The 22,970-nt window shown below is 37.3% G+C and overlaps 2 protein-coding genes across 5 annotated transcripts in view; one reads left to right on the forward strand and one right to left on the reverse strand.

The window, feature by feature from the left end:
* Positions 1-19,054, reverse strand: part of PPHLN1 (periphilin 1) — a 115,210-nt gene extending 96,156 nt beyond the window's left edge. For 2 of the 4 annotated variants that reach the window (XM_008063859.1, XM_008063858.1), the window contains exons 1-2: positions 18,955-19,039; positions 8,368-8,459 (exon numbers count right to left, since the gene is read on the reverse strand). In XM_008063859.1, coding sequence (XP_008062050.1) covers positions 8,368-8,439 — 72 coding nt within the window. In that variant the 5' untranslated portion in view covers positions 8,440-8,459; positions 18,955-19,039. Of the gene's footprint in view, positions 1-8,367; positions 8,460-18,954 lie in introns of all 4 variants that reach the window. The other 2 variants (XM_021715426.1, XM_021715427.1) reach the window with 2 other exon arrangements.
* A 36-nt stretch (positions 19,055-19,090) lies between these two features.
* Positions 19,091-22,970, forward strand: part of ZCRB1 (zinc finger CCHC-type and RNA binding motif containing 1) — a 13,568-nt gene continuing 9,688 nt past the window's right edge. Inside the window, exons 1-3 of the mRNA XM_008063860.1 lie at positions 19,091-19,266; positions 20,764-20,849; positions 22,554-22,582. Of these exons, the coding sequence (XP_008062051.1) occupies positions 20,766-20,849; positions 22,554-22,582 (113 nt within the window). The 5' untranslated portion in view covers positions 19,091-19,266; positions 20,764-20,765. The remainder of the gene's footprint in view (positions 19,267-20,763; positions 20,850-22,553; positions 22,583-22,970) is intronic.

A 22,970-nucleotide genomic window follows, 5' to 3' on the forward strand; every position in this document is an offset into this window, starting at 1 on the left:
TTTCTTTCTGAAAATGTCACTAACATATACTTGGCACTCATTTTAACAACAACAACAAAAAAACATTTACAATTAAAATGTTGGCCAGAAATGGGGGCTTACACCTATAATCCCAGCACTTTGGGAGACTGAAGTGAGAGAATCATTTGAGCCCAGGTTCAAAACTAGCCTGGGCAACACAGTGAGAACTCGACTCTACAAAAAATACAAAAATTAGCCAGGTGTGGTGGCACATGCCTGTAGTCCCAGCTACTCCAGAGGCTAAGGTGGAAGGATCACTTGAGCCCAGAAGGTTAAGGCTGCAGTGAGCTAAGATCATACCACTGCACTCCAGCCTGAGCAACAGAGTGAAATCCTGTCTTTAAAAAAATTAATAAAATAACTCCTCCCTTAAGCATCCTTATCTTCTAGAGACATACTGAAATATTCATTTACATTTGAAGTATGGTATCATGGATAACTTCAAAATAATCTGGGAGGGAGGACAGTGGTAGAGGCATAGGCAAAACAAGATTGGTCATGATGTGATAACTGCTGCTTTGATAATTTGTCCCTTGGGAGCTGGTTATATTTTTTTGTTGATTTTTATATACTTAACTTTTTCTCTTATGAAATGTCAAAAACAACCTACTAACTTAACAACGAAGTGACTAAGTACAATGGCACATGTAAATGGCCAATGCCACTATTTCCTATCACAATCAATTTATAGTACAAATGAATATAAGCCTACAGAAAACGTATTGGCTTCATTCACTGCTCCATTCCCAACACCTTGGGCCACAGTAAGCTCTTGGTCTGCAGTAAGTTCCACATGCATTATATTATACCTTACTATCTCGATTTTATTTTCGGCATCACGTTTTTTAGCAGAAAAGCGCCACAACAAACATATCTGACTTAAAAATCCTGTTACACAGGCTTGTAGACTATTGCTCATAAGCTTGAGGTTTCCTAACTCCGAATACTCAAATTCTATGATATATATTCTTGGCGTAGCACTTACTAGTTTACTTCACTCACTGATTCTTCAGTGAAAAACAGGTGATTCTTGGTCATTCCAATGGCTTTTTGGGGAGATGGATCAAAATAAAAGAAAATGCTGCTTGCCCCAGAGAGCTAAGACATACTGTTATAGAATGTAGCCAAGAATTGATCACATTTCTTCTGAAAATAGTGACAAAGTTCATGCAATTCTGTTAGTCAAGAAAGTAAAACACCTCCTAGGACAAGTTTACACAAAGAAACATTACTAAATCAAAGCTCAACAAATAAACACTTAAGATTTTGCATTTCATATACATAATTTTTCCATTAAAAAAACTTTTAAAAACTGCTCTCTACCTAATGACATGCAGGCTTAAATAGTTAATAAGAAGAATACTACTGTCTACAAGTTACTTTGAAATGCATTCAAAAGATTAGGTTAATAGAATGGGTAAAAACATGATAAAGCAAGTTTATTAAAATGTTAATAGGTGACTCTAAGTGGTAAGTATATGAGTGCTCACTAGAAAATTCAACTTTGCTGTATGTTTAAAAATATTGGTAGCTGGGCGTGGTAGTGCGCGCCTGTAATTCCGGCTACTTGGAAGGCTGAGGCGGAAGGATCACCGGAGCCCAGCAGGTCGAGGCTGCGGTGGCCAGAAACGGCCACTGCACTCCAGTCTGGGCGACAGAGTGAGACTTCAACTCAAAAAAAAAAAAAAAAAAAAATTGGGAGTTATACTTACATGGATAAATTTATATGAACGCTGACTATATAAACAATAATAAAATATGGCATAAAAATAATAGAAATTAAAATATTCATGTAAAGGTTTTGAATAAAAGTGTTTCATGAAAGAGAAGAAAAGGAGAACTTCAACATTAACACATTTTGAACAATTTTAAATGGAATATATAATTGAATTATTAAATTAAGTAGACTTGACTTTCAAGTTGGGCAAAAGAAAGATTTCTGGACTACAGTTTGGGTATATTTGAGAGCCTATGGAACTGATACATATCCTGTCTACTCCCTAAATGGGCTCAGAAATTAACAAAATCATGTTTCGAATTCACTAAAGAAATGTGATTGACTAAACTCCCTAAGAGAGAGAAATAATCAATGACAAGTATTACAAAAACATTCAATTAATCCAAGGAAATATTGTTATGTAACTACTTAACTATAACTAATTTTGTAACTCAAAATGAACATGAATGTGACAGAAAAACAATGTTGCTGCTCTTGATATCACTACTCACCAATCTTTACTATTCTCACTGCTGCTACCAAAATCAGAAAAATCTTACTTAATATTCTAGTGTAAAACATGTATTTGATAAAGAAACAGAAAAATGAGGCAAGGAGAAGCAGATAGATCATCTTCTGCCCCAGCTCTATTACAATGCCCAGAATTTAAGCAGCTAATACTTTCATCCTGATTTTCAAACTTTACAACCTTTAAAAATTCTGAAACTGTAATCTCTCCTATTTTCAAATAAGCCAATGGAAAATTGACATTTTATGCTATAGCTTCATGAAAATGTTACACATTACTTATCTGTTCCTAACAAGGCCAACAAGATGGACTCCAGTAACTGGAAGTTTACCTGTATTTAAAAGCTACTCTGTCACAGAACTTGATAAAAATTAAGAAATCACATAACCCAATTCACAGAAAATACAGGTCAAATGACAGAAAGCATGCTTTTAAAAGTAGAAGGCTTATAGCTATGCAGAAGTATAGATATTCTATGATAAATGATCTCCTTCCTATAGAGGAATACTTACATCCAGAGTTCCTTGCAGTGTACTCTTTGAACTTCCTTTAGTCTTCTATCTACCTACCCAAGTTTAAGACCAAATAAAAACTTATGTGAAAACACTGTATAAAAGTACCTTATTTATACATACGGAATTTAAAAGAAGTCCATAAAGTGCTAAAATAATAATTGGTACATTTGTCAAGCTGCACACTGAGGGTAAGACTGCCAATATTCAAATTAAGTATAGTTTAGTATTAGCACCAATAAGTATAAGTGTTTAATTGCCCTTCCAGGTCTATCAAAGCTAGAAGCTCACAAAACAGCTGACTTTATTAAAGAGGTCATACTGGTATAAATGCTACCCTCCCAACAGTTCTCTCCTCATATCATACTTTATGCTGCATCCAAGAGTTCCCAAATACATGTCTGTTGTATCAGAAGTGGTAATGAATGGGGCAAAGGGAGTAGGAAGAAAAAAGAGATAAATGCAGTAAAATTGCTTTTTAAACAACAGAATCCAAATATACAAAACAAAATAGAAAGTTACCCCTTCCCTTATCCTAGACACTAATGATTCTAGGTTTTCAACTTAGCTAAAGTTTTATGTTTAGAAGAAAAATAATCTTCTGTCAATTCGAAACTTGAAACATTACTGAGGTATGACATCACAAAAAAAAGTATACACACAAAGGTATTACTGGATAAACTTTCACAGGATAAACATACTGTGTTATTACCACTCAGATCAAGAAACTGAACAATTCCAAGACAGCAAAATCCTTCCTTGTGCTGTCTCCCAGCCATTATCTTTCCCTCTCTAAAGAAACCACTTTTCTAGCTTTGCCTGTTTGGAAAAGGGAAACATGCAAGAGAGACTTTTGTGACTGGCATCTTTCTTTCCATACTATGCTTGCAAAGTTTATCCGTGTTGTTGAATCTGGTTGCAGTCCATTTAATTCTCATTGCTGTATAACTTGCACAATTAATTTAGCAACACTACTGTTGGACATCTGAATTGTTGCCAGTTTAAAGCTCTTATAAATAATGCTATCATGAACTTTCTGGTATATGTCAAAATGAAATGCCAATATGGTTTTTTAAATAATATTAGATCACCTCTGCTTTGTAAACAAATATTTTAAATTTTTAATAAGTTTATTTTACTAGCTCCAAAGTCAGAAATGGTAACTTCATTTATATTTCTAGTTATATAGTATTAAACACTTTAACCTAAAGATTCAGTGAGTCTATCATATCAGATATAAACACAAACTATTCTCCTAACTAGACAACAAACAGCACAACAGCAATAGCTGTATCAGTGACTCTGTCACGAACAGAAATCACATTTGTTTTTTGGTTTTTTTTTTGAGTCAGGGTCTCACTCTGTCACCCAGGCTGGAGTACAATGGCATAATCATGATGATCATGGCTCACAGCAGCCTCGACCTCCTGGGCTCAGGCAATACTTCCACTGCAACAACCCGAGTAGCTGGGACTACAGCTGTGCACCACTACACCCAAATAATTTTTTGTATTTGGAGGAAGATAGAGAAGAGGTTTCACCATGTTGAACAGACTCATCCTGAACTTCTGGAGATCAAGCTATCTGTCTGCTTCAGGTTCCCAATGTGCTGGGATTAAGGGCGTGAGCACAACGCCACAGATTTTTTTTTATACCATGTAATAGCTAGCTATTACAAATTATCTCAAAATATCATTCACAATACTTATTATGACTTTGAAATGATAACAATGAAACTTCCACCACCAGCTCTTGATATTTAATGATATACTAAAGAAATACATATTAGCTGGGCTCAGTGGCTCAGCCTGTAATCCCAGCAATTTGGGAGGCCGAGGTGAGTGGATTGCCTGAGTACGCGGGTTTGAGACCCGTCTGGGTAACTTGGTGAGACCTCATCTCTACAATAAATCAAAAAATTAGCCAGGCGTGGTAGCGCACGCCTGTAGTTCCAGCAACTTGGAACGCTGAGGTGGAAGGATCGCCAGAGCCCAGCAGGTCGAGGCTGCAGTGGCCGGGAGCAGCCACTGCACTCCAGTCTGAGTGACAGAGTGAGACTCCAACTCAAAAAAAAAAAGGAAAAAAGAAATACATATTACTGCCTGGGCTAGTGGCTCACACCTGCAATCCCAGCACTTTAAGAGGCCGAGGTGGGAGGACTTCTTGGGCCCAGGAGTTCAAGTCCAGCCTAGGCAACATAGCAAGACCGCGTTTCTAAAAAAAAATTAAAATTAGTCCAGGAGGAGGCACACACCTGTAGCCCCAGCTACTCCGGAGGCTGAAATGGCATAATTGCCTGAGCCCAGAAAGTTGCTGTAGTGGGCCATGATCAATGCCACTGCCCTTCAGCTTTAGCAAAAGAGTGAGACTCCAACTCAAAAAAAAAAAAAAAAGAAAAGAAACTGAAAACGAAAAGAAAGAAAAAGAACAGAAATACATATTACTGTATCACAAATTTGGTTTGGGGGAGAACTGCTTGAGCCCAGGAGATTGAGATCAGCCTGGGTAACATAGAGAGACCTATTCTCTACTAAATAAACAAATAAATATATAGTTTGATAGTATTCAAATATATGTGGTCTCCTTTAATTTTGTACATTTTATTTATGGAATTAAAAACATTATTCTAAGAAGAGATCCATAGCCTTCACCAAACTGCTAAAGGGATCCATGACATAAAAAAGGTTAAGAGTCTACACTTTATGTAACTAAAGCAAAGGCATAACAGAGAAGCCAAAGGGAAAATTTACAAGAGCCATTTAAGGAGCATAATGCACTGAGGGGAAGAGGGGGTTTTAAACTACTAGCCAAAACAAGGCCAAGTTCACTGGAAAAAAAAATATGTATCTGACTCTTGGGCAGAAGGGATATGGAATACAAAAGTATTCCAAAAGTATTTGTAAATTAGGAGAGGTTGACTGGGGAGATGGAGAGACCAATCTAATGGAACTAAAAGAAGGAAAAGGAGAGTAATAAAACTATACAAGCTCTGGCAGGTTAACTATCTCAAAAGGAGAAAAGCAACCCAGGCTCCTCCAGAAAGACTCAAGTGGTCAGATAACTTAAAGTAGTGAGATTTGGTCAAGCTTGGTAGCTCAGCCTGTAATCTCAGCACTTTGGGAGACTGAGGCCAGTGGACTATCTGAGCCCGCAGGTTCAAGACCAGCCCCAGGCAACTTGGCAAGACCTTGCCTCTACAATAAGTCAAAAATTAGCCGGGAATAGTGGCACACGCCTGTAGTTCCAGCTACTTGGAAGGCTGAGGTGGAAGGATCACTGGAGTCCAGTAGGTCAACGATGGGGTGGCTATGAGCATGCCAATGCACTCCAGCCTGGGTGACGAAGTGAGACGTCCACTCAAAAAAAAAAAAAAAAAGAAGTGAGGTTTACTTTTAGGCATTTAAAAGACAGCTGAGTACATCTAGTCTAACTTTAAGGACACTTGGAGTATTAAACCTATCTCTATACCTGCTTGTGGTTGATGAGATTATTTTATGAGGGAAAAAAATCTCTTTTATATATACATACACACACACACACAAATGGCATTAAATGAAAATGCTTAGTTTTATTTAGATGGTTCTATAATATTCTTATTCTTTGAGGATTTCCATCACCTACCATTTTTACTCAACTCCCGTAATTATCAGGGACTTGAATCTTGAAATACATCTGTATTTTTTAACTCTGCATATAAGAATCATCTCGTGAACTTTTAAAAAATATTGAGGTTCAGATGCCATCCATAGAGATGGTAATTTAATTAAGATGGGGCCCATAAAATGATACTGAAAAGCTCTCTAGATTTTAATACGCAACTAGGATTGAGAGCCTCCAATCTAAATTGCTGAGACAAAATCTAGCCTCAAAGTTTTCTTTTTCTCAACTCCAATAACTTACACCAACCCTCTCATACACAGAATTCCATCTGGAATTGTTATATTTGGAAACCTCACACTCTAAGATACCAAATGCCTATCTTTTTGCCATACCATGGCCTCCAACCTTACTAAGCCTTTCCTGTCCTGCAACATCTCACTTCTTTCACTCTAGTGTCCTTCCCACAGTCTTAGTCCTTTTCTTAATTAATCCATACCACATACCATTTAGCATATTGCCTCAATAATTCTCCGGTCAGCACTCCTCATCTCCATGGGTCCATCCCTTAACTTACAATCTTAAATCAATAAAACAATCTGCTTTCCTCACTCACAAAGTAATAAAGCACACAATCCTGCAGACTGGTGACCAGTTGATGGCACAACACACAGAAAATGCATTTAAGTATTTTTGAAACACAGAATTTAAAATTCCTAATGAGATATATCCTTGGCGGGGAAGGGGAGAGGATCTTTAAAAGTAAATTTAAACAACAGTCATCCCTTTTCACATCCTTCCATGACTTCTACGTCACATTTATGTATATTACTTGTTTATTCTTCCAGACGAATTATAGAAAAACTTTATCAAGTTAAAAAATAAAAACATTGGGTCTTTGATTTGAAAACATAAGGTCTACAAACTAACCTGGAAAAAAATGATATAGTAATAAAGTCCGGCCATCCTAAAATATAAAGGGCTTCTTCATCTTTTCTAACTTCAATTATTTCAAATCAACCTCAATCACAGCTATAATCAAGGCCAATGATAATCCTGAAGATGACAGTACCCATCTGAGTGGGTTGCAGTATTAAATAATGTATAAGAAAAAAGGAAACTAACATATAGACAAAAATTGTGACCTTTGATGGTATAAAATGAATCCATAGCCTACCAAATATCATCACCACAACCCCAGCCCCCTACTGCTTAGAATGGGCCTGTGCAAAGTTTAAGTAAGCAGCTTCTGGACCTTCCCCAAGCCCTCCTTTAGGCCTCCATAGAGGATTTTGGGGAAGAGAACACATATTCATTCAATACATACTGAGGTCCATTATGTGCTAGGTACTATATATAGCACTGGAATAAATGAAATAAGCAAACTCTTTGGACTTAGAAAAGGCCAGACACGAAATGTTCAATTCCCAGAGCAACAAAGAGATAGGCATCAGGACAACACAACAGAAGTTGCCTGCCTGCCCCAATCCCCCAGGCATTCTTACCTGCCAAACTGCCTCATCACAGGAAAGCATACCTGTTGGATTCCTAACGAGAGATATTACCATGTTTCTACTCTAGAAAGTTATCCTCTTCTAAAGTGAAAGACTATTTTCAGAATTTAATATATTCATCTGCAAAGATTTTGAAGAATATAAAAAAATAGGTAACAGCTAATAGCAGCAAGAACAGGTACTCAAACACTTCTTTAACTGATGATCTGTCCTTTATAAAACATGTAATTTTTTCACAAATTAAATATAAACCCTTAATTTTAGAAACTTAAACAAAAATATAAGATTTTCTACTTAATTAAAATGCTACCATCTATTTTCAAACTTTTAACTTTTAAAAGATAAGCATGATGTATTTTTCAGCCTAGACTGGCACATTTCTGACACTTGAATATTTTATCCATAGGACTAGCTTTCGTGTATCAAATTAACCTAGACACTAGGTTTTGAATTATTTGATATGCAGGAGTAACTCACACTGGGGTGACTTCGAGGAGGTACTCGTTCTCTTGGAAGTCTTTCATATTCATATCGTCCCTCAGACCACATTTCATCTCTTCTGCAAGCCACTAAAGAAGAAAAAAGAAATCAAAGAATTATGATTTTTCTGTTATTAAGAAGTAACAGAAAAGACAGAGAAGAAGTAAATGACAACTTCCAACACAAATATTTTCCAGAGATCTTAAGAAAAAAAAAGTGACCAAAAGTGAAAAAAGAGTGATTCAAGCAGTGCCTCTTCCAAACAATTTTCAGGTTTTCTTTAAAAAAAAAATTAGTCCTATCTTCCATTTTCAAGGCTATTTAAAACTTTAAAGAAATTGTTTCCACCAATTATGAGGCTACAAACACTTCTTCATTCTCATATAGTAAAAACTAAAAAAGATTCATTTTAATGAATAGTTTAAGAGGTTGATCAGCATTATCCTAAGTGAAGTAACTCAGAGATGGAAAACCAAATACCACATGTTCTCACTTGTAAGTCTTATAAGTCTCACTTAGGTTCCCTCCCACTGTGGGAGCTTTTCTGTCCTCTCAATAGAAATTCTGCTGCAAAAAAAAAAAATAAGTGTGAACTAAGCTATGGGTCTGCAAAGGCATACAGAATGGTATAATGGACACTGGAAACTCAGAAGGGGGAGGGCGGGAAAGGTGGTTAAGATGAAAAATCACCTATCAGGTACAAAGTGCACTATTCAGGTGATGGTACACTAATTCATCCATGTAATCAAAACCACTGTACCCCTAAAATTGTTAGGGGGGAAAAAAGTTTGATCAGTAAAACTACTCTTATTTTCAGGTAAATAGCCTGCATAAATTACATTCGTTTTTTTGTTTTTCTACATTCTCAGAGCTTACATCTTTTCTCTATATGTTCAACAAAGTGTTTTAACTAAAAAAAAAAGTGTTAAATGAACCATCTTGTAAAAACAAACTCAAAAATCCCTGAAACAAATCTCTCTTTATTTTGTTTTTAGTGCTATACATGTATTTTAATGCAGACAACTTCATAAAATCTAAGTAATCGCAGAGGGTTCTGAGCCCAAAACTGTGAACCATACTGATATGCAGAAGAACCTTCAGGCATAAGAAGTCAGGGCCTTTTAGGACTACTTGAGCCCAGGAGTTCCAGACCAGCCTGGGCAACACTCCAGCTTGGGTGACAGGGTGAGACCCTGACTCAAAAACAAAAACAAAAAAAGTAACTTTTCTATTCACTAACCATGGATGGCTAGCAGGAGTTGTTGAAATATAAAAAGAGAAAGGAAAGGGTTTGGGAAGAAGGGGAAGCTGTTTTTCCTGAGTGTACTTAACAACAGAAGACTTGAATAGAATGTAGTTACTCTGTAACCTAAGCTGCTACATTGAGTTTTCTTTTTTAGGGTGAAATGGAGGGTAAACACTAGAAAAAGGCAGAGCAGTTAAGATCTTAACATCCATTCAGATAAGATTTAGATGTATAAATGAGATACATAGGCAAACATCTGGCATTTCTGTCTACCTGTGTAAAATTTCAGTTAACTGATTACATCCATGGACAATCAGGAATTTCCTACTAAGTATTTAATGCAGTACAGTGGTGCTTATAAAAGAAGTATCCTTAAAGCATTGAAAAGTTATATGTAGGCTGGGCATGGTGGCTCAGCCTGTAATCCCAGGACTTTGGGAGGCCAAGGCGAGAGGACTGCCTGAGTCCGCGGGTTCGAGACCAGCCCGAGAAAGTTGGTGAGATCTGTGTCTACAATAAATCAAAAATTAGACAGGCATGGTAGCACGTGCCTGTAGTTCCAGCTACTTGAAAGACTGAGATGGAAGGATCGCCAGAGCCCAGCAGGTTGACGCTGCGGTGGCAGTGAGTGTGCCACTGCACTCCAGCCAGGGCTACGGAGTGAGACTCCAACTCAAAAAAAGAAAAAAAAAAGTTTTATATATATATAAAACCAATTTGGATAAAATGCAAAACAGGTTAATCACCTTGAGTTTGGATTCAAAGTGTGAGTGGTTTGCCAGAAATTCTTTGTTTTCTTCGTTTACATGCCACTTTGATTTAGAATTCAAGTGCTTCATATCCGCTCAGCACTCAGTTGAAATTAACAACTGAGTTGGATAGCTTAATGGAGGGCTTTAAGAAAGGCTTATTTCCTTCTGTAATTAAGTATTCCATGATGGTACATTAAACATACCCGCTTCATTGACTATGGCATAAGAGAGTGAGATTTTTAACTGAAACCAGTTATTAGTGTTCTCTACCTAATTGTGATATAGATGGTCCTTCAATTTTTCTATTCTTCAGTTTGCATATCCTGTTGACTCAGAGTACTTTGGAGACTCCACTAACATAAGACTTAGTGATAAAGCAATGAGTAGCTCAATCACTTGATGGTAGTCAGTATACCTTTGTATAATGTAGCTTATTGGTCAGTTTCCTAAATCTGGATAACATAAACAACATATGCCACTAAATAGAAGTTTGCTGTACTTATCAGCTCCTTTAAAACCCTTTAAAAATTATAAGGTGCTATTTGTATTTAAGGTGATATTAGTATATTCTCTCCCCTAATTACCTTGCAGTACTGTTGTCATCCTCTAATACCTGTTTCCTCTTCTGTTATCTTAATTCACAATCCAGTTTAAGGCCCATCTTCTTTGCAGCCTAATAGTCTTTCTTTTCTTTTGTACTTAATCATCAAACTGTGTATTCTGTTTTGTTTTAGTAACAGTAAAAGGTTGCTTATGGAATCTTTTTTATTTATATTCTTGCCTGATTATATATTATAAATTTAAGGATAAAAGTGCAATAATGTAGTAATAGATCTTATCGGGGATATTTGATTTTTTTAGTTTTTTTGTGCTAGTGGATGCTAATTATTTTGTTATATCAAGTCCCACCTAATTTAGTCATTATGGTGTATTCTACTATTCTTATACTTTTAATTCTGAAAATATATGGTATGTTAGGTAACAATAAAACATTTTCTGACTGCTGTTTTATAAAAGTGGTAGAAAGCCAGGCTCGGTGGCTAAGCCTGTAATCCCGCGCTTTGGGAGGCTGAGGTGAGTGGACTGCCTGAACCCGCAGGTTCAAGACCCGTCTGGGCAACTTGGCGAGACCTCATCTCTACAATAAATCCAAAAAAATTAGCCGGGCATGGTAGCACGCGCCTGTAGTTCCGGCTACTTGGAAGGCTGAAGCAGAAGGATCGCCAGAGCCCAGCAGGTCGAGGCTGCAGTGGCTGGGAGTGGCCACTGCACTCCAGCCTGGGTGACAGAGTATGACTCCAACTCAAAAAAAAAAAGTGGTAGATAGGTATGGTAATAGTATATCTAAAAACAAAACATTTGCAGATTCTGTAGAGGTATTAATTCAGTATTTTAGTGTACTTACCAGCAAGATAGAGATAATTTTAAAATATGAAAAAATTAGATTACTTCACAACCTAACTTCTATATTCAAACACTGTAATTACAAAAACTTAAATAGTTTAACTATTTAATTTGTAAAAGAAATTAATCTCATTTGTACAGTAATTCAAATTTTAAATTAAGACCTTTAAAAATCATTTTTTTAAAGTAAAGATAATTCATTTATTTCCTAAACATTTTAACTTGAAACCATGGTTTCTATAGCTCCTTGGAAGGTGACTATTTCATTGGTGCATCATCAGCTATGGAGTCAAATATGCAAAGTTGTTATAGGGTTAACTGTAGAAGCTGAAATGGCAAAAATAGTAACATCCAGCTGTTTCATGGCGCTGCTTATTTCTAGTACAATGTACTGTAGAAATGATTATTAGATTCAGCAAATTTACTAAGCTTTATTGTGTGGTTGGGAGTCTGATGCCCAGTAAATTCATGTTTTTGATTTTTAAAAAATTTTTTACTGCAGTAAAATATACATCAAACTTACAATTTTAATCATTTTAAAATATGTAATTCAGTGGAATTAAGTATATTCACATTGTTTGCAACCATCATCAGCATCTATCTCCAGAATTGTTTATCTTCTTAAAATGAAATGTCATACTCTTTAAACAGTAACGCTCCATCAGAGAAGTTTACTTTTTTTTAGGTTTTCTGTTTCTTTCCTTTGCTGAGGCACCTCTGGGTTTTAACTCCTCAGTACATCTGTTCATATTTAGCTCTTTCATAGGTGAAATTTAATTTGTCTTTAGTCTTTGGATGGTATTCATATATATTCCAGACAGTCCTATTTCAAATTCCTGCACAATTATATTTCTGCTTTTTGCTCTGTTCTAGCTGCTTTATTTCCAATTGTAGATTTTCATCCAAGTTATATACTTTTACTTTTTTTGCTTTTTTTTAAAGCTTCTGTGAATTGTGGATTAATTAAATATTTTGAGGCAATTGCAATACAATTGTTATTTGTGTTCCAAACTGCTAGGCAGAAAATTGTAAGTAGATCAGGACTGACCTTTAAATACAGTCTATTTCTTCACTCTGTTAGTGAGGCACTTCACAGATATCTGTGCAGCAATTAGGTGAAATAGAGCCACTCCTCTGTCCATTGAATTTCATGTAAAGTGGTAGAGCTACAGGCGTGCTCTTTACATTTTTAGGAGAAAGTCATTTAAAATTCTCTGGATTTAAAGACTTTTACCTAATACACTTAGTATCCTTTGATAATTTATTGAATGATTCTTGCCTTGATTTCTGGATTACTTGTGAACATGAGACCAGATTTTGGTCTCATGTTCACAAATACAAAATGACAGGAATTTCCAGACTAAGGATGCCAGATTTTTTTTTAACTATGAAATATTTCTAAGTCAGAATTCAAAATAATATAGCGAAAATGACCTTAAATATCGAGTCTAATCTTCACAGAGATAAGCATAAGAGAGGTGACCTGCCCAGCTCTTAACTGGCAAAATTAGGACTACAACTCTCTTACCATAATTTTGTTATGCTTATGAACCTTGAGTAGCCTCTGGTGGTCAAAATAATATCTTCTATATTCAAAAGTGTGTTTAGAGGGAGTTCAGTTTATTAATACCTGTATTTTTGTGTGTGTGAGAGTTTTATTCATACATGCCTTTTTATTCATTCAAACCTTTACTGAAGATTTATTTTTCCCTGTTGGTTGGTTTATACAGACATATATCTTTATGTCTGTATTCCCCCATCTTCCCCCTGGAGATTGTTGGAAACTTTTAAATTTGCTTACTGAAAGAATTCAAATATGTATAGTACTGTAATATTTAGTATAATAGTTATTCTTACACTTTTTGGGGGGAAGCCTGTAAATTTTAATATTTCAGTATTTTAACTAGTTGAGAACATAGTATTTTTTAGAACTCTTATAGTTTATTTTTCTCATTTATTACAAAACTTTGTTTTTACTTAATTTCTCATCTAGTTCATTAACTTATATTCATCCTTTTTACCATCACCTAACACATTACGCTTATTGAATGATTTTCAGGAGCTTTAAAACATTTACATATTTTTATAATACATAACAGGATATACACAGAAGGCGAAATGCCACATGTTCTTATTTCTAAGTGGAAGCTAAAATCACTGAGCACACATGGGCATAACAATAGGAACAACAGACACTGGGGAATCCTAAAGAGGGGAGAGAGGAGAGCATGGGCTGAAAAACAACCTATTAGGGACCATTGTTTGGATGATAGGTCTAATAGAAGTCTGAACTTCACCATCACACAATATACCCATGTAACAAACCTGCCTGCCTATGTACCCCCTTCAATCTAAAATGGAAAAAAAAAACACACCACAGTGATTATAAGTGTTTTAAAAAATTATGTATAAAACATTATGCATAAAATATTTATTCTACTATGCTCCACTCACCTAGTTTTCCCGAGAGGCAATTACTGTTACATTCTCTTGCTATCACTCCCAGAAGTAGTCTATACAAAAGCATATATGAGGAGAAACCCCCCCAAAACCGGAATTATCTTTTTTTGGAGGAGAGGCCCCTTGTAGTACACTCAAAATTTATTCCTCTGGATCAGTCAACAAAAGTTTTTAATCTGGAAGTTTTGAGAAGGTTGTGTCATGATTTGCAGAAGAACTATCCCAAGTTGTGGCAAACAGGTTACTGGTTCTTAGCTGTCCACACCATACTGAGTAATCAGTAGTTTCTGACCAAAAACTGGCCTGACTCCCATGCTCCACCCTCCCTATTCACCTAATCTTGCCCAGAGAGACTGTTTTTTGGTTTCCTCAGTTGAAAAAAGTCCTCAAAGGGAAACGTTTTGCCAGTGTAGAAGAGGTGAAACAAAAAAACAGCAGAAACACTAAAAGGCATCAAAATTGACAAGTTCAAAAATTGTTTTGAGTAGGGGAAAAGTGTCTTGATAAATATATTGCATCAAACAGAGAAGACTCTGAAGATAACTGAAGTTTAACCATGTAAGAATGAATACACAATTTTAAAAAATAAATTCTATGAGTTTTTTGCCCCTCTCCCCCACTCCCACACCTAATTGACATGGGCAGAGCAAACAGTGAGCCTTGCTCACAACAGTGTATGAGGCTGCTTGTGTTCAAAAGATTCTACTCTCAACCCCTCTGGTTCTCCTTTATTCAAGGCCACATGTGGCCCTTTACTGAAGAGGATGTCGCCTGGGTTGGAGGGCAGTGGCACAATCATGGCTCACCACAGCCTGACCTCCTAGGATCAGGTGATCCTTCCATCTCAACCTCCGGAGACCTGAGCTGGGACTACAGGCACATGTCTTTATGCCTGGCTAATTTTATTTATTATTTTGAGGAGACAAGGTCTATGTTGTCTAAGCTGGTCTGGAACTCCTGGTCTCATGCAATCCTCCTACACTGGCTTCCTAAAGCACTGGGAATGCAGGTGTAAACCACCAATACCTGGCCAGAAAAGTCACATTTGACCTCATACTTTAGAAGAATGATAGGCTTCTACACTGGCAATCCTTCACTCAGAATGTTCTTCTCTAGGTATCTGCGGGATTAACTTCCTCCTCTTCAATGTCACCCCCTCTTAATGTCACTTAACTACCAGGTTGCCCTAATCTTGCTATTTTTTTCCATCACATTAATCAACTAAGACACTATATAGTATACATTTAAAGCATATTATTGATCCTTCACTACTAGAAATATGAGCAGGTTTTATTTCTATGTGTTCATTAAGCACCTAGAACAATCTGCACAATGTATGTGCTCAGTATTCAGAGTGAATTTATTAATATTGTGTTGCCATTGAAAAATAATTGAAATTACAGACAACTAAATTAAAAATATTTTTAGGACATAATTAGTTAAGGTCTTTGAAAACAAATTAATGGATGCCAACTAAAATGGTCAAAACAGAGCAAAATATCTGCTAGATTTCAATCTTGTTCACTCCTCAGGGAGAGATGAATGCAGGCAGTGGTAGTTAAGAAAGCTAAGAAAACTTATATACAATCTTGAGAGATTGCTTAAATGTGAATGGACAATAGTAACTAGCAGAATCCAAGAAAAGGCAAAGGCATTAGGGAAGACAGAAAGTGCATGAGAAAGACAATGGAACTGACCAGAGCAAAAGATTCAAATTGCAAAAGAGTGGAAAATAAAACTACATAGATGTTCTACAAGCATTTCCCCCCTCCCCTAAGGGCAAGAATTTGTGCAATCTACTTTCAAAGCATGCAAATCCTTTACCTCAAACAATCCTAATAAAGGAGATACTGTCTCTCACATTCCAGATAAAAACATGGAAGCTCTGAAAAGCTTAAATCCCAAAGTCAAATGGAGCCTGGAGTCAGACTCAGACCTGTATGACTTTAAAGTGCAAGCCCTTTCCACCACTGCTTCACGAAGGACATAGTCAAGAACAGAGAAAAGATTCAAGAGCCTTAAATGGTACAAAAGCAAAATGCTATACAAGGTGCTCACTGTAGTCTCTTAAGCTTAGAAATGAGGAGAGGGGAAAAAATGTCATTCCAAAAGATTAACCTAGTAGTATAAGAGATGGATTAGAGGAGAAAAAATCTAGACACAAGACAGTCATTGACTGCTTCCATAATGAACCATATAACCCAGCACTTTTAAAGTACTGCATTCTCTACTAGTTCTACAAGCCACTTGACTTTTCAATGCTTTAAGGATACTTCTTTTATAAGCCCCACTGTACTGTATTAATTAAATACTTAGTAGGAAATTCCTGATTGTCTATAGTGATCAATTAACAAATTTTACACAGGTAAACAAAAATGTCAGATATTTGCTTATGCATCAAATTTACAAATCTAAATCTTATCATTTCATATCTGTATGAAGTTAAGGTCCTAACTGCTCAGCCTCCTTCCAATGTTTTACCCTCCATTTCACCCTAAAAAGGGATACTCAATCAACCATATATTAATTAATGCATATTTATAACATGAAGTTTTCCTGACCAAGAATCCAAATGGTTTATTATTAATAAACCATAATAAATCCAAATTTCTCTGTCTTCTACATGCCTCCTTCTATCATCTCATCTAACATCCTATTCTCTCCAAAAGAATCATTCATGCCAGTCTCCTCATTGTGACACAAACACAATTACTAACACTTGCTACCCTGAAGTTACTTATTTTCAAAACAGAAATGCCTCTTTCCATTCTCTCATTTAACATTCAACAATCCATTAAGGAACAGCTCAAAATCTACAATTCCCCACAAAGCCCTTTATATGAACCCTATGACACTTAAAACATGTTCCAAACTAGAGACCACACATGACTTGTGTTTGGCTCATATTTTTTCAAAACAAAATTTTATTCCACTGACCAAAAGTTGAAAGTTGGGACATACTAAATTTTAAATAACTCAATTTCCAGCTTTTCATGAAGAAAATTAGATATTCTGGCAACGATAGGATCATATTCTCACCCAGTCACAATCATTTGCAGTTGAGTGGCAGCTGACCCCTTCCACAGGTTCTTAAGTATCCATTAATGTTAACTGTCTGACCTCTGAGACCACACCTTTAGCACCTGACTGCCTGTTATGTGCCAGGAACTCTGTCACTGGAGTTACAAAAATAAACAAGACAAACATAGGCCCTCCCCCACAACCTACCTTAGTAGGGATAGCAAAGAGACAGACAATTGGGATACATGTGATAAATGCTATGGGGGAAGTACAGGGCACTTAAGAGTACATGGCAAGGATATGCAACTCTATTTATGGAAGTCATGGAATACCCCTCAGATAAAGTTAATGTTAAACTCAGATCTTTAGCTGGAGTAGGAGTTATCCAGAAAGAAATAGGTGGTACAGGGAGTTAAAATGTCCCAGAGAAAGAAAAGTTTGCCTTTGCAAAGACACTAAAGGGAGAAAATGTATTTTGAGCAAGTAAAATCAGTTTGATATGTCTAGAGCCATGCTCAACCTTAAATGCAGGTGTCAAAGAAAGGGGTCAATTAAAACAGTTCACAGAAAAGGCCACGTGTTAGTTAAGGTCAGGAAATGAGAGAGAATTTCAGTAAACAAAGTGAACACGTAAAAGAATTCAGTAAGCAGGAAACAGAGGTTTCAGAGAGCACAGCCGGGGTGTTGAGGGGTGAAATGGGAAAGAAAAGGAGAAGGAGTGATAGTTTAAGTCAAGAAAGAGGAAGCACAAAGCAGCATGGGGATGAGAGTATAGCACAGACGACCAAAGGGGCTTACATCTTGGGCGGTAGCCAAGGATAACAGGGATGTGAAGCATGGTAGGTTTGGCTGGCCACAAGTTTGCCAAGAGACTTAGTCCCACAGGTTCCCTGGCGGACGCGGAGGCATTCAGGCCTCTCAAAATTCAGCTGCACCCTGGACGGATTGCGCTTCGGTCTCTCTAGAAGACATCGGCTTCAGTCTGGATTGATTGTGCAGGCTCCAGGAGAGGCTCTGGGTTCCAGGCTGCTGGCACGCAGGCTCCCAGGGAGTGGTTAGAGGCCTGGTCTGTATGTGCTGGTGGGTAGAAGTTAAGTATAAACTACCTTGCATTATTTTCTGATTTTTCTGTAGGAATGATGGCTCTGTTAAGATCTCATATAGGAAAAACAGTGCGTGCCATTACATATTTACAGAAAGAGAAATGTGCCAAGAAGTTCAACATCTGTCCACATTAATACTAAAGATGAGTCATTCTGTGAGGCCAACTCTCCCCAAGTTGGTCTTGTCGCCCCAACTAGGCTAAGATCTCCGCCAGAAAAAAAAAAAAAAAAGCCTGTTTTACACTTTTTACAGCTCTCAAAGTGCCTAATACCGAGCCCTGGGTACGTCGAACACATTCAGTAAAATTACAGACTTCCTGACTGATCTCGAGTCACTGAAGTTACCGAGCTCAGTCTTGTTTTTTGCATATTAATGCGCTAAAAAGAAGCGAACCTCCACCTTAGCCTCAACATTCCTTTATTCCAAACTCCACTGCGTCTGTCCACCCTCAACCGCATGGGCAGAATTGCTGCACGAGTCAAAGCCAGCAGGACTCTCCAAGACCCGCCACGGAAAATGCCCGCCCCCTCCCCCTGGATGTAGCAGCTGCCCACGCGTCCTACCCATCCATGTCTCAGAAAGGTAAAATGTTCTCACCGACTCTGGCCCGTCGGGAGACCCCGTAAACGTAGTCGTCCGCTGGCCGCCGCTATCCCAGGTAGGCACTTCCGGCGCGCGCGATGACGTAGACAAAGCGCCCGCCTCTGGGCCCGCCTCCAAGGCCCGGAGGCGCAGAACCGGGAACGGCAGGGGGGCTGCCACCGCCTTGTCTCTGCGCCCGACATACCGACATCTCCTAGGATCCGTGATGTCAAGGCCGCTCCGGTCGGCGAGGAAGAGTAGGGGTTAAACCCCTGCTGAGCCAAGGGCTCGTGCTCATCTGGTCTCCCGGGCCCGTCCCACCTGAAGGTAAACGCTTCCTCTGCTGAGGCCTTTCATCGCGACGGGTCCCCTCCCCAAAACCGATGGCCAAACGACTCGCCCCTCTCTCCTGCCACCTCCTAATTCCGGGACCTTAACCTTTGCTTGCCCTCGCAGTCCTCAGCAGATCGTCTAACGTATAGTTGCAAATGAGAAACTTTTTAAAAGCGACCTATCGATGTTGAGTTCCAGAAATGCTCTAAATAATTCCCCCCAAACACCAAGCATCAAGCCAGTTTCTCATATTTCGTGAATTGATTGGCATGCCTTAGAATCAATATTTTGCTATTTGTGATTGTTCGTCTCCCCGTCTCAAATACGTGGACACCACACGCCCTGTTAAAGTCGAAAACTTGAATTTGATTAAATCTGATATAATTTTCACGGTAATTTGCCTACTTTGTAAAATGAGATGTGAAAATTATTTGTGAAATTTGTAGACTTGAAAACATATATACAGGGATGTCTCTTCAGGGCACTGAGCCTATTTATATAATACATGCATCATTTCATAATATGGCAATAATAAGCAAAATGAGTGTTTCCAAAGAACTTTATATTGTCAAAATATGAGACTTCAATTTCCTCCTTAACGTTATACTGAATGGTGGAAAAAATTTTTTTATCTTATCATCTCTCCGGAGAAAAATATTAAGTCAACCAAAAGAGGTACCCAACCACAGTACAGGCATACACAGGATAACAATGTTTTGGTCAAGTGACAAACCACCTACACTACAGTGGTCCTGAAAGATTAAAATTCATTGTATCATATTTTTAACTGCACCTTTTTTATGTTTAGAAACACAAATATTTACTATTGTGTTATAGTTGCCTATAGTATTCAGTACAGAAACATTCTATACAAATTTATAGCCTGGGAGCAATAGGCTATATCACATAGCCTAGGTGTGTAGTAGGCTATGCCACCTAGGTTTGTGTAAGTACATTCTATGATGTTTGCACAACGATGAAATCACCGAAATATCTCCTGTATTAAGTGCCACATGACTATATTAGCAAAAATCAGTGGCTACGGTTTTTTCTGAGCCCCCAGGGCAAAAGTATAGATATTATACATATACTGTACATATTCATGAGAGCATTTTTTACTCTTAGCCTAAGAAGTCATTAAGAGTAGCCTAACAGTTTTTCTTTCGAATGTTTAAACCACCCCTCTCCATGCACTCACAGTCCACCAATGAAAGGGTTACTACAAAGAATCTACTTTTTTAAAAAGACCAAAAACCATTTTTAGGTAGTAGCTGGGGAATTAATTCACCAAGGTGGAGTCATTCTTCCTAACTTCCTAAAACGTAAGGAAGGTGTATAAGTCTGGCACAATTAAATCAGTGATTGATAATATTGTGTTGGTTTGCTTTTTGGTTTTTAATAATACCCAGACTGGTCTGATGTATTGGTTTTATTTGAAATTAAAAATACCTAATTTAGATTGTTTATGGGTTTATTTGTCTTCCTTTTTAGAAATGAGTGGTGGATTGGCTCCAAGTAAGAGTACAGTGTATGTATCCAACTTGCCTTTTTCCCTGACAAACAATGACTTATACAGGGTGAGTAAATAAGTACATTGTAATTCACTTAAAATATTACTACCAATATTGAAAATATGAATAAATGAAAAAAATTAGAAACTTTTTCAAAGACAGTTTACAGTGCCTTCGTATAGAACAAGTGCTTTATAAACACAGAAGATACAACTAACATAATTAAGTGGGAGCAACTTCTGATAAGCTGACTTTTCCTGTTTGCTTACTTTGCTTTTTCTTTTTTTTAACTTAACAACCCATGTGATAATATTACTTGCCTTTTGAAACTGGTAGCGGGATGGAGGTTTTGGAGGAAAGGACTGATAGGAGTAAACAGATCCCTTTTTAACCCTCAAGTTCTGAAAATATATCTTAGTTTACATATGGATGGAAGCTTTACAGTTTGTTTTCAGTTCAGGATAAGGGTGATTGAAGTGGGACAGCCCTTCCATCATATTTTTACCTCTTTATCTTACAAAGAACAAAATTTTCTACTGTACCTGTCCTGTAGTAGCAAGGAACTGGGAGAAATGACATGACTTCCTTCTCCCAAGTGCCCAGTAAAGAATACAGGGGAAATTAACTTTAATTTCCTTGTATCATAATAGAGACTTACCGTATTTACTGAATATGTTAGATACTAAGGAGATTATAAGATGTTAGGTGCTAAGGAGAAGAAATAAAGCAGGAGAGAAGGGCTATTAAATGTTAAATTGGGAATGGAGTTAAACGTTTAGATAGGGTGGTCAGAAATGCCCTTATTGAACAGGTGATTTTTGAATAAAGACCTGAAGCAGGTAAGAGGCAACTGTGCAGATGTCTAGAGGACACGCATTTCAGGAGAGGAGGGGTAATCAGAGGTAGGCCCACTCAAGGGTTGCCTTAGAAGGGCTATATAGATCATGGGAAGGAAGCTGGCCTTCACTCTGAGTGAAATGAGAAGCCATAAGAAAGTGTTATAAGAAAGGTATACTGGCCTTCAGAATCCAGTGTTGCTAACACTGCAATCCAGTTTTGCCACATTCCGGTGTTACACAACTTAATCATACAACTAAAAAACGTGTTATTGTGGGTTGCACTTATAAACATACTGTAAAGACTGTTTGAATAATGAATAGGAACTACTAGTATATAAGTGATGGCAGAAACTAGAAATAGATGACATTGCTTAGGATGAAGATGTAGAAGGAAGAAAGGACCAGCTATAAAGCACCACCAACATATTAATGGTAGGCAGAGGAAGGAAACTGACAGAAATTGATTTTTCATTATAAAAGTGTTTTTTTTTTAATAAGTAGTCTAAGGATCTGTCTTATCAAACAGTGATTGGTTAATATGGTGGGTATAAATAGGAATAGTGATATTTCATAACATTATATTTGAAGTACAATTTTAGCCGGCACTGTTTGTTTTATTGATAATTGCTATGGGTATGCCTCAGGAACACAGTACCTGTCCTATGTGTATGTCTTAGATCTACCACATGTGTAAAGTGCTTTCTTCTCTGTATTCACTGTATTGTAGAAATTTAGGAACTGAGGCAGATACGTGTGGCTCTAATAACAGTCTCTAGACACCAAAAAAATATTTCTTCTAAGGCCTGCCTTATAAAGTCTAAAATTTTTCACAAAACATAACAGAATTTGGTCAGTGTGTACAACCTGGAAATATACTTTTTTTTATTATTTTAAATGAAACTGTAAATTAATATATGGTCTTTTGTTTCAGATATTTTCCAAATATGGCAAAGTTGTAAAGTAAGTATTCACATTAAATTTTGAAACTTCATGTAAAAGTGTATCTGGCCAAGCGTGATGGCTCATGACTATAATCCCAGTGCTTTGTGAGGCTGAGGTGAGAGAATTGTCTGAGCCCATGAGTTTGAGACTATCCTGGGCAACTTGGCAAGACCTTGTCCCTACAATAAATAAAAAAATTAGCCAGGCGTGGTGGCGATGCACCTGTAGTACCAGCTACTTGGAAGGCTGAGGCGGAAGGATAACCTGATCCCAGCAGGTGGAGGCTGCGATGGCCTTGAGCATGCCACTGCACTCCAGTCTGGGTGACAGTGAGACTCTGACTCAAAAGAGGAAAAGAAAAAGTGTATCTGATTTTGTTTCTCCATCATTTTTTTTTTTTTTTTTG

The sequence above is a fragment of the Carlito syrichta genome, unplaced genomic scaffold, assembly GCF_000164805.1.
Source record: "Carlito syrichta isolate Samal-C Ts95f unplaced genomic scaffold, Tarsius_syrichta-2.0.1 Scaffold307107, whole genome shotgun sequence".
In the NCBI taxonomy this organism is placed as follows: domain Eukaryota; kingdom Metazoa; phylum Chordata; class Mammalia; order Primates; family Tarsiidae; genus Carlito; species Carlito syrichta.